At 40.7% G+C, this 12870-nt stretch overlaps 1 protein-coding gene across 4 annotated transcripts in view; it reads left to right on the forward strand.

Moving 5' to 3' along the window:
- The window catches only part of PLCE1 (phospholipase C epsilon 1), an 848028-nt gene that overhangs the window by 556965 nt on the left and 278193 nt on the right, over positions 1-12870 (forward strand). For all 4 annotated transcript variants that reach the window (XM_069239847.1, XM_069239849.1, XM_069239848.1 and 1 more), the window contains 3 exons: positions 1794-1910; positions 1993-2151; positions 4186-4315. In XM_069239847.1, coding sequence (XP_069095948.1) covers positions 1794-1910; positions 1993-2151; positions 4186-4315 — 406 coding nt within the window. The remainder of the gene's footprint in view (positions 1-1793; positions 1911-1992; positions 2152-4185; positions 4316-12870) is intronic.

A 12870-nucleotide genomic window follows, 5' to 3' on the forward strand; every position in this document is an offset into this window, starting at 1 on the left:
TGACTATAATACAGCACGGATGCAGAGGCAAAGTAATGCCCTCATTTGCACGGGGCCATGCCCCATGCAAATGAGGAAAGGCCCTCTGAAGATCGCACTGGCGCTACATATTTTCCAATGCTATCTACATTACAGAAATGGCTGCAGAAGAGTCTGTGGTCTCTTTTGTAATCCCATTGTGACCTGGGACACCCAAACCAGGTGGACACGCTTTTTGCATATTCTGGGCACAATGTGGAATATGGTTCTTGGTGTTGCCTCTGAAATGAACAATTGTAAGGAGAAATCAGACTTGAAAACGAACTATGAAATCAATAAAAACTGCCTTTTCAAGGGCCTGTTTTTTGTCTTCCTAACCTCCATACAGATAATGACTGGAAGGTGGTAGTGTCAGCAATTTATATAAAAACAGTGAGAAAAGAAGATTCTCCCGTAAATTAAGGAATAGGCATACACAGTGGAGCCAATGAAGTGCTGATACCAGTATCCATGAATGTTCAGAGCAGAAAGTTCCGGGCCAGCTTCTAGCAACTAGAGTGGCAACTGTCAAGGTGTTGTCAGAGTTGGATGGTCTAAACTTCTGCGCTGCTTTGATCTACTGACACCTATCCGGTCTTAACTAAGTAGACAATGGTGAACGGGTTTCAGACTCTAAAACTAGTTACGAACACACACACACAGATGACAGCAAGGTGGTACTGTTAAATATAAGCGATGATAAAAGACTTATCCTTCAATGAGCAATGCATAATTGAAAGCTGTGCTATTAACTGGATAGATGTAGGAAACCTACTCCAGACATAAAGGGCATTGTAACTTTACAATTCTGAGGTTGTTGTTTGTTTGTAAGTGGTATGATTGCTTGGGGGATGGATTTTCAAATCCTGGCCGCATTTCCTGAGAAGGCCTGTTTTTTTAGCCTTTTCTTTCTTTAAGGATGGAGGTTGCAGCATCAGGGAGTCAGCGCTTCTCATAACACATGGTCTGCCTGAGATGCTTGTGTTTTTGGTTGCCTCGTATGTTAGGCATTTATGTAGGAATGGCCTCGTATGTAAGGCAGGCTGGCTTGTATTGGCATATGGCTTTAAAGGGTAGCCTGTTTAATTATTAGAAGGATAATGTGGTCTTATCTTCATGCTCTTATGATGTGTCTCACCACTGCGTGGGGGGTTGCCTTGAGAGGCACCATATGAATTGAGGGAATACTAGAGCTAGTTTTTCCATCAATTCCTGTATATTCCAACTCCCGGAAAGCCACTCCTGCTTTTCCTATTGCATGTGAGAAGTATTTATCACTTGCATCTGATGGAATCCTTCAAACTTCCTCAGAGATGATGTGCAAGATCAAGCGAGGACCAGAAAATATTGCTGATGACTCAGCCTCCTCATCTTACTCTATCACAGTCAACAGGCATTGCATTTATCTCCTCCTGAATGATTAGCACCACAGTTATCTTCTTTGTGCTATATGCTCCCTTCCAATCTTTGGAATCTCGATGTTGGTTTTACTGCCTTACCGGTGGAAATATGGTCCAAATCTGTCAAGAATGAGTCTGTGTAAATGTGGCGTACGTCATGAATACTTGTACTATTGTTCTTACATTTCTAACTATGCACAGGATTCTCTAGGTTATTTCTGGAGAAACAATTCTCACTGGGTGGATAACTATTAAATGTTACGCAGTAACTAATATTTATTTTGCTTTTTGCATATACCTTATTAATGTTGAGAAAGCGCAATAAATGTTTTCACTTGGATTGTACTTACAATTGGGTGCCTTTTCTTTCTCTAGGAGGTTGTTGAAGCCATTGATCGAAATGCTTTCATTAATTCAGACATGCCAATCATTATATCCATAGAAAATCACTGTTCTTTGCCACAGCAGCGTAAAATGGCAGACATTTTCAAGGTAAGGCTCTTTTTGCAGATATCTTTGTGTGTCTTTCTTCATAATGTACACGTTTGAGTGTTCTGTTGTTGTCTTTTTTCAGAATGTCTTTGGAGATAAGCTGGTTACTAAATTCCTATTTGAAAGTGACTTTTCTGATGATCCAATGCTTCCATCACCATGGCAACTAAAAGGAAAAATACTTCTCAAAAACAAAAAGCTTAAGGCTCATCAAACACCAGTGGATATATTAAAACAAAAGGTATGCTCCATTCAGACCCTTATGCACTATCTCAGCATGTGCCATGCAGGTTTTGACCAATTGACTGTACGCTGTGTGTTGAATGGTCACATATTTGTTTTAATTTTCATAATATTCTTGCTCACCAATGATATAGAGATGCAGCCATATATGATCCGTGTTTTGACTGGATCACAAAATATTATCTTGTACCTCCCCATACATTCTATAGCTATATCTTGAGGCACTTCTTGTTATCGATTAGCAAAAGAGGTGTTGCAAAAGACACTTCCCTTCTAGTACAAAAGCCTTTAAAGCTATTGTCAAAAGGGGAACTGATCAGACTGGGACAGGTTAATGCTTAAGGGAGTGTAAGCCTTTAGGGCTGAATATGGACTTGTGCATGTACTCTTTTTGTATGTGCGTGTACATTTATATGTATGTGCATGTGTATCTGGTGGCCCCTATCCCTTGTCATCTGTTTGGCCATCCCTTACCACAAAATAAAGTGGGGTCTAGTGGAATGAGTCGACCCATATTGCCATTGTGGGTGTCACGGGCATTAGTAATAATAAAATAATTTAGAAAATGCATTGTTACTACAAAATCGGAGTGTCCTCAAGCTGGGATGGAAACAGCAGCCACCCCCAGAACCTGCATCAGAGAAAAACCTCTACAACTGCCTAAAAAACAAGTCTTAAGTTACTTACGAAAGATAGCATCAGAACTTTCTTGTCTCAGGTCAGTAGGGAGGGAGTTCTAGAGTTCAGATGCCAGAAAGCCAAACGAGTGGTGATTACATGATGAAAATGGCATGATAGTTAAGACAATACTATTGGATTCACCAAATAAAAATTTTAGTTTCCACAAAGATAATAATTGTTTTTTTGTTGGAATAAAATAAGTTTACAACCCCAAACGATCTCTGAAGCCACTGATAGGTTTTCCCCAATTAAAATTGTTATCAATGGCCTCCATATAACCAGGTGTACTTGAGGTCAGAAACTCCCAACATGTCTGTGGATTATCAAGCTTCCATTGCACACCATGAGAGAATTGTAGTATTAATGAATAACCTTTCAGAACTGCCTGTATAGCCCCTGGTTTTTAATTCAACTGGTTTAGAAAACAGTGCTTTAATATGCAGTATTTGGCTTTATCTTTTTTTAAACTTGTTTTTGGGGAATAATCACCTGCAAACAACAGCCACCATTGACCCAGCCTGGCCTGGCAAACTCACTAGCACACTAAGTGAAATTTGATCCTGTTACTTTGGTCCAGCCACTCTGCCTATATTAACTCCTAGGTCATAGATGTTGGGACCTTCTCACAATTGCCTTATCTTTGCAGAATCAAAGCCCGACTCAATTAATACCCACTGTCTACTGAGTATTTTGTTGTGAAATGTTGATATTATGGAATATCATTTTGGTAAAGTCATTGTTATGTATCCAATATGTTTTTAAAAATAATAATCAATTGAATTGTATTTCTTGTACTTGTTGCACGTTGGAATTTTCTACTGGGTGTTAATTCTCCTGAAATAAGTGTATTGAAGAAAATTTGTGAATTTGGACTAAGTATTGAACATGTAACCACATATGCTCTGCTTTCAGGGTAGTGTCGAAAATTAGATTATGATATAAAAGAACAGCAGAAAAGGAAAGTTAAAATTTTTGTCGTAAGCCAGGAGTTATACTGATGTCTAGCAGTTAGCAGTGCACTTTAATGTTCTGTTTGATGCAATGAGGCTCTGAAAAGGCTGAACTGGAGAGTTCAAGCCTTCAGACAATACTTAAATTAGAAGTAAATATGAAGTTATTTTCTTGATGAGACTGTAATTTAACATATACTGGTGTATATACATCCGACTTGTGTGTCTGTGTCTCATTTCTCAATGGCGGAAAGGAATATAATACATTTTGCCTAATTCTTTGGACCCAACAATGTTTTTCATATTTCTGTCACTGAAAAGAATAACTGTATGGTTTCTGCTCCACATCACAATGCACTGTCTAAGCAATCTAAAGTTAAATTATGATTGTTTTACCACAGGCTCACCAGTTAGCAAATATGCAGGTCCAGGCCAGTAATGGTTGTAGTGCCAGCAACACTTCTGCAAATAATGAAGAGGAGGATGAGGAAGAGGATGAATATGATTATGACTACGAATCACTCTCAGATGGTAAGAGTGTGGGTGCGGGTTGGACAGCTTACCATGGCGAGATAAGATATTGTGCTTACAGCAAGCATGTACTTAAACATTTTATGTAAACTAACTTTTAAAGAAGTAAAGGGGTTAGTTATAATACAGAACTTGGACATCTTCATCAGTTTTAGTGTGGATAGTTTCAAAGCAAGAATCACGCAACATTTAATTTCTCTTAATGACGATAACTCTCAAAGTATACCTGTTCTAAAATGGTTTTCTTTTGATTCTGAGGATTTTAGATTGCAGTTGCTTTTCAGAGTCTACTCTCTGAAATATAATTTCATTTGCGGAAAATCTGTTGCACATAGTGGAACGCATTGCCATCAAACAAACAATTGAAGCATTTCAAATACAACAACAAATTCTCTGTATTAATTTGTAAACAATTGAAAAGCAATACTACTTCAAACATCATAATGTTTCCTATCTCAGAACATTCCCATTGACCCTAAAACAATAAAGAATAGATCAATGATCTTGAATTTCTTACAGTTTTATTGCAAATGATAATCATTCAGTCACTCCTGAATTGTATGTATGGTGCTACTGAAGTGAGGATCCTTTCATTAATTACTTATACCACTTCAGGAATCTGCCGGTGAAAGTAAAAAAAAAAAAAAAAAATTAGTTAAACAGATGGACTCATCGTCTACTTCCTCTCCGTGTTCACCTTAACCTTTAAGCCACCATTCAAATTAAACATCTTCACACCACAGTTGTAAGTTATGGAGTGGCAGGACTTTCAGGCACTGTCATATCTGCAACTACATCCGTGAATGTATGTACGGATGCATGTTTGTTGACGTGTGTAGTGCAGATGTAGCCAGAAGGCAGTGGTGTAGAGTGCTTTGTTGATAGTGAAGAAGCTGATTCTCAAAGTTTGGAAATGAAAGAAGCCTCTGCTGGTTACAGATTGTCTAAATGACTTGGCGTTGTTCAATATTGAAGTATTTTGAAAATTAAGAGGAGAAAGGTTTGGTGTTCAACAAAATATAAGATAACTAATTTACTGCTTAGATGTATTTTTTCCTTTTTTATGTCTTGTTCCCTAGTGTATATTTTACTGGATCTGTTTTTTCCTAAGCTTGAACTTGGATATATAGTCTTATAGATATTTAACATTTGTTCATGGCAAGTCTATCATCACTTTGTTAATTATTTCTGCTTAGAAAATGTTAATTGGTTGTTCAGATTCTCTGAGCATAGGTTATTCTCTTCAAGGTTTCTTGTATGTTTAATATGATGTCTCAAGATGTATAATCATCTCTCCCTAGTAAAGAGGTAATTACAAACTCGCTGTCACCATTCTGAAGTATAACAGCGGGTCCTCTTGTGCATTTTATGGCTAAAGGCAAACTAGAACAGGCGACCATAATGCATTCCAATAAAGCCGGTGGAGGCATGTGGAAGTTGTACGACAAGATCTTTGATCAGTAGTTTGTACATCAACACAATAGCCTAGTAGTAATAGTGCTCTGAAGTTAATTCTCAGTTCAGAAGACTGAACTTTTAATGATTACTGCCATGAGCATAACTTGGTTCGACCATGTTGGATAGCCAAATTACATTACAAAAGAGGGGAAAGGAATGGCTTAGTTATTGTTTTCAGTGATAAAACACAGTGCCACACATGTTAAGATCTTTCATATTGGGAATTAGCAAGTTCTGTGAGTTGCTTGGCAAAGGGCTTTGGGTCTTTTCAAATCAGCAAGTTTTGAAGCATATACCCTTGGAAAGCCTGGAGATCACTGCACTTAATGTTAAGCATACTCTGTTGCTGGCCAACAAGTAAGTTAAGAGAGAATCTAAAATACAAGTCTTTAAACCAGATAATTGTCTTGAGGCTTAGCTAGTAAAGGAGTGAAATAACTTGTTAAGAGCTAATGCCTGAACAAAGGACTAGAGCTGCAGAGCTTGGTATTGAGTGTAAGGTTGATGACTTCTAAATGAAGACTCAAATTCCAGTTCCTTGACAATAATTTCTCTATAGTAAGAGGTCACACGCTGTAAAACTAAGCATAAGTTGCTAATAACCTCTGATGGAAAGTAGTTGTCTCTAAACAGGTGACATCCGTGAATCCCATTTTACAAAATTGATGGAACCTGGTGGTTAGGCCAAAGGGAAGGTGTATGAAACGGCAAGTAATTTAGCATTCAGCCCCTTCTACTTCTGAATCAACTGCAACATTGAAGTAGAGTTACAGTAATGGTGAAGTGTCAAGAGTAAGCTTTGATCCTCTTGTAAAAGACCTCCTAAAATGCTCTGTGAACTTTCAGACTAAACTGAAACAGAACTAGATTTTAAATGTGAGTCATGAACCAAAAATGGGTTCATGCCAGATCAAGTGTTTGAACATATTTTCAAAAAGCTGCAAAATGTCAAAGATATGAAAGAACAAATTGAAGTATCCTAACAAACCAGTTGCCCACGCTTTTAAAAGAGACACTTGCATCATTGAGTAGTAAGAACAGGAAATTATTTACAAGACAAGTGAAAACCCCAGTTTAACAGGTCAGGAAGGGTAGACGCCCGGATCCATAATCTCAAGGAAAGAATGAAGGATGTACTAATTTAAATAATGGTGGGAACAGGCGAATATACCCTAAGAATCAAAAAAGCTCGCAGAGAGGGGAGGATTGACCAGTAGAATCTCAGGACACAGCAAATTACCCAGTAAAATTGGCTTTCTTTACATAAAGCATAACAAAGCTTTTCAGAAGCTATAGACTGACTTATCTTGCTAGTTCGTAAATACAATTGCATTGGATTTCGCCTTGCCCTGCTCCATTAAGATGTAAACCATGGGTACTCACAAACTTTTTCTCGGGGGCCATAATTGCAGTATGGTTTGCGGCCGAGGGCCGCACTGAAGTGACAGCGGGGGGTGGGGCTTAGAGGGGGCGGGGCTTAGAGGGGGAACAACCACCCCACCCCCTTTTTCAAAACAATGCCCCTACCCCAGTAACACACACAGCGCGCACAGATACAGCGCCATCTGCTCTCACCCCTACCCCAGTAACACACACAGCGCGCACACATACAGCGCCATCTGCTCTCACCCCTACCCCAGTAACACACACAGCGCGCACACACAGCGCCATCTGCTCTCACCCCTACCCCAGTAACACACACAGCGCCATCTGCTCTCACCCCTACCCCAGTAACACACACTGCGCCATCTGTACACAGCGCCATCTGCTCCCACCCCTACCCCAGTAACACACACAGCGCCATCTGCTCTCACCCCTACCCCAGTAACACACACTGCGCCATCTGCACACAGCGCCATCTGCTCCCACCCCTACCCCAGTAACACACACAGCGCCATCTGCACACAGCGCCATCTGCTCTCACCCCTACCCCAGTAACACACACTGCGCCATCTGCACACAGCGCCATCTGCTCCCACCCCTACCCCAGTAACACACACAGCGCCATCTGCACACAGCGCCATCTGCTCTCACCCCTACCCCAGTAACACACACAGCGCCATCTGCTCTCACCCCTACCCCAGTAACACACACTGCGCCATCTGCACACAGCGCCATCTGCTCCCACCCCTACCCCAGTAACACACACAGCGCACACACACACAGCGCCATCTGCTCTCACCCCTATCCCAGTAACACACACAGCGCGCACACATACAGCGCCATCTGCTCTCAACCCTACCCCAGTAACACACACAGCGCGCACACACACAGCGCCATCTGCTCTCACCCCTACCCCAGTAACACACACACACAGCGCACACACACAGCGCAATCTGCACTCACGCCTACCCCAGTAACACACACTACATTAAAAACAAATAAATAAATAACCAAAGAGCCTTACCTGACTCAAAGCACTGTAAAGATGCCACAAATGTGGAACAGCAGGCAGGCAGGCGGGCAGCAGACGTGGAGCCGGTGACAGGAAGCAGACGACCAAAGCCCCATAAAAGTTAGCTGCAAGCGCTGACTTTTATGGGGCTTTGGCTTCCAGGATCGTCAGGGCAACGCCATAAACAATGGCCGCCGTATGTAAACATAGAGGAGGGCCGCGGGAGCATGCTCCCGCGGCCCTCTTCTATGTTTACATACTGCTGCCATTATGATGTGGCGTTTGGTGTGCGTCTCGCGGGCCGCCAAGCTAGGTCCGTGGGGCCGCTGGCGGCCCGCGGGCCTGAGTACCGTTGATGTAAACCATATAAATCAGATATAAAATATGCAAATAAATATTGAACAACACTAACAAGGCAACATTTCAAACGTCTCTAGTAACCAATACTTGATCATTTGAACAGCCTGATGTTGTTCTACTTTTTTTCACAATCCAGCATCAATTTCTTTAAATACCGATCACCCTTCACAATTCTGTCGCAACAGAAGTCCCAAGGGAAATATCTTGGAAAGACATCACAGCGACCTCTGACAATTACTTTACTGCAAGGATTTGCTTGACAGGTCACTATTAGTCTTTGGGATATCAGACAAAACATTTCTCCATTCAGCAGTGTGTTTGTGCCCATTTTAATGACTCCCTGCTCTCTAGTATCAAAGATAGGGCTCCTCATTCACAAAGAGCTCTTACAGAAAGACACCTCTCGCAACCTTGGGCTGCCCATGGCCTTAAAAATTAAAAGCTTAAACTTTGGCATTTAACTCCCCCATGATCTTTGGCATTTGGAGCACTGTTTTGTTTCATTAAGGAAAATGCCATGGGTCTTTATAAGGGCCAATTCAATCACTATAAAGCTAGATTAAGGAAAGCCAAATGTGCCTATTATGCCCACTAGAGAATCAAATTCAACTAGAATCCTTTTTAAAGTGAAGTCTCTAATCATGATTGCCTTTCTAGTTCTCAGACACCTGAACAATCGGACTTCTTTATTGATAATAAGGTAATCTATAATAGCATTCTCCTTTCAAATGATAATGTCACACATTTCCCACCCTAACCAGTTTGGAGTCAGTGGATCCCCCATTATTGAGTCCAGCCATTGACTAAGCCTATACCGTTAAATTACTCTTTTCTATCAATTCTGGTTCACTCAATGATGTTTGTGCCCCTAAAATACTTCTTAAGCTGGTGGATGCTGTTCTAGCAATAACTGTAATTCTAAATCTCTCTTTTCATTCCAGGAAGGTCTCCAAGTCATGGAAAGAGAGCATATTGAAACTCCTTTTAAAATCCTATCTGGATCCTGCACTCACATTTGTAGGTCCATCTTGCTGCTCTGATTCCTTGCCAAGATTGGGGTAAAATGTCTACCCTGATAGCTCTCTGATCACTTAAAAAATCACTGCATTCTTGAAATGGTCGAGACGGGCTTTAGACTTGACATGGGGGGAGAAATTGCTTTAGTATCCACTCTTAATGACCTCAAGTTAAATAAAGACAAAAACTTTCCCATAGGTCATCTTTTACTATACTTCTCAGCTGTCTTCAACACGATGAGTCATTCAGTTATGGTTGAACTTTTTTCAGATAACTGGATGTGAGATTCTACATTTAGTTGGTTCCCCTATTTGTAACTGCAGTTGGGCTTTGGAAATGTTTTCCATTTAGGTCCAAAAGGTGATAAGTCTATTGTGAGGTTCCACAGGGATCCTCCTTTTTTTTGAGCCTTTTTAACATATATATTCGATCTTGGATTTATCTGGTATGCTCCTTCGGATTGGACTTTGTGTCTTATGCTTATGACACTCAATTCCTTTTCATCTTTCAAAAACCTCTAATGGAACTGGAAAGCACTTTCAAAACCATGCCTAATATTCATTTAATCTTTGATAAGGGGCCAATTATCGAAACTTTTTGTAGACAAGGCTGAAGACTTGATTTGTGGCCTAGAATCGCCTTGGACTGAAAAGCTGGGGTTTTCATGGGATCTCTTCCCATGTCCGCAGATGTAGTTAGGGACCTAGGTTTCACACTAGAAAATAAACTATCTTTGGAATCCCAACTCAAATGCCACTGTGTCCTTGTGTTTCTTTCAGTTTGAACTATTTTTGGAAAAGTCTGAAAATCAATCAATCAATAAATAACTTTATTCAGATGCATTTTAACATCCATAAAAGTACACAAAAACATACAATGACGATCATAGCAGTGAAACAGTAGAACAATAAAATGCAATTACTTTAAAGGTATAGACCTGTGGGCAGGTCTAGACGACTTTTAAAAAAAGACCCTACATAAAAAACAACTTCCTCATTAATGAGTAGCAGGAAGAATCTCAAAGCAGGTCTACACTGTCCAACATAATAATAATATTTCTTTAAAAGTGGAATTAAAAAGAGCTTGGGATGAGCCATCACAGGGGCACAACTTGACATCAACGTTATGTACAATTCCAAGGGAGAGTAAAGTAGATTTGTTATGGTGCCCACCCTAAAAAGGAAGAGCAAAGAACAACCCCAGCGAGTACGGGTAAACCACGTATAGTCAGTGGAGCAGTTCAGTTCCCTCAAGCAGAGGTATTTATCAACACTAAGCTTCCCCTCCATATCCCTAAGACGCCTTATTTTCTCATAATCATAAAGGTCTTTAGCTACAACTTTCTTGTTTACCCCAGTGCATGATAATGGGTCGGTAAACAGACTTAGCATTCCAACTCTGGTAAGTTCACTTTTTACATACAAAATCCAGGGGATAGAGAGACCATAATCTAAGGCCAAACAGTCCCTTATTATCTCCTTGGTCAAAACAGCCTTCAGATTTTGGCATACAGCAAGCCCTAACATAATTGGCCGCACCCTAATCAAATCCCCAAAATAGGGAAGTCCTAATTCATTATGGCAGATGAAATGTGAGGCTGAAATGGGGACCATCGATAGCCTTCTACAGAACATATTCTCTTCCGGTTGAATAGCCAAACCCTTGGCAGTACCCCACACCTCAGCCCCATACATGGCAATGGGTATACACTAGAGCTACATATTTTTAGCATAGGTGACAAAGAATCTCCACCATTGGGCCGAGGGAGGCTAAAAAGCCCCAATAGCTAGTAATAATTTAGTAGAACGCTGAGCAATATTATGAGTCTGGGAATTCTGAGCAGAAAAAATAATACCAAACTAAGGGAAATTATTAATACTACTCGGGTGCTGATTGCCAAATGACATATTCAATGAAGTGGGCTCCTTAGGGCCACAGACCATAATATGGGATTTGTTAAAGGTGGTTTGAAGATCGAAGTAGGACATAAAATCAACAAATGCATCAACGAGTCAGCGTAAAGCCCTTGGAGTTTGAGCTAAAAGTACTGCATCATCCGCATAGAGAAGTGCGGGGAGTGGTTTACCCTCAATTACTGGAACACCAGGAGTGGCCTGAATCAGGTGTGATTGCAAATCAATAATATATAAAATAAATAAACAAGGGGCAATAACACACCCTGTCTCACTCCACGATAGATTCCAATAACCCCTTTCACATCACCCTGCATACTGATGCATACCTGTGCCCTTATGTCTTTGTGCATGTAAACAAGAAAGTGAACTAAAACTAAACTCAGACCTCGGGCAGCAAGTGAGTGCCACAGTCTATCCCGATTCACACAATCGAATGCTGACGAGATGTCCATAGATGCTAAGTAAAGCGGAACCTTTTCTGCCACGGTGTACTTGCCTAAAACCAAATTAAGGTTAAGCCATTGCTCAATGGTTCCAACTTTACACCTGAACCCATATTGACAATGGTCCAGAACAGATTCATCTGAGACCCAGGCCATAACCCTGTTATAAATAATTTGGCCAAGAATCTTCGCAGTGGTATCAATAAGTGATATGGCCGATAGCATGCTGAAAATGAACAATCCCCTTTTTTAAATATAGGGACAATGATAGATCTACCCCAAGTCTCAGGCAGGGGAGAATAACATTAGTTATTAAAAACATTAGTTAATGGGGTACCCACAAAGCATTATTGCATTTAAAAAGGTCAATAGGGACTCCATCTTGGCCTGGGGCCTTTCCACCCATGCTGTGAATTACAGTGTCCTCTAATTCTTCAAGGGTTGTCTGAAGACAAGATACCAAAGCATAATCTATACAAAAGGGCACAGAGGATGAGAGAGCCGCATATATAATCCGAAAATGTTCCTTCCAAACACTAGCAACAATATTACAGGAAATTGTACTAGGCAGTCTTATGGTACGCTTAACATCAGAGATTGAGGCCGAGAGTAACTCGCTGTTACCCTGACTAGAGTCCTGGACTAAAACTTTCCATTGTACAGATACAAGCTCCTGCCAGCGCTGGGTTGTGATTAATTTATATTGTTTGCGCAGTTGTGCCACTAAAACAGGATCCCTCGGGTTTGCACCAAGTGCAGACCGAAGCGCCCAGTTTGCTATGGAGCAACTTGAGTTAAACCACCTAAGGGTGTCAACAGTCGATTCATTCAGTTTTAAATGGACCTTCCTGATCCCAGAGCACAAATTTGAGAAAGCTTCCACCACCCAAGAGCCACAAGGCTCTACTGCTAGACAAAGATTAATTAACCTGTTCAAAATTAGCTTTAATTACTTCTTACAAGGTT

Source organism: Pleurodeles waltl, chromosome 6, assembly GCF_031143425.1.
Source record: "Pleurodeles waltl isolate 20211129_DDA chromosome 6, aPleWal1.hap1.20221129, whole genome shotgun sequence".
In the NCBI taxonomy this organism is placed as follows: Eukaryota; Metazoa; Chordata; class Amphibia; order Caudata; family Salamandridae; genus Pleurodeles; species Pleurodeles waltl.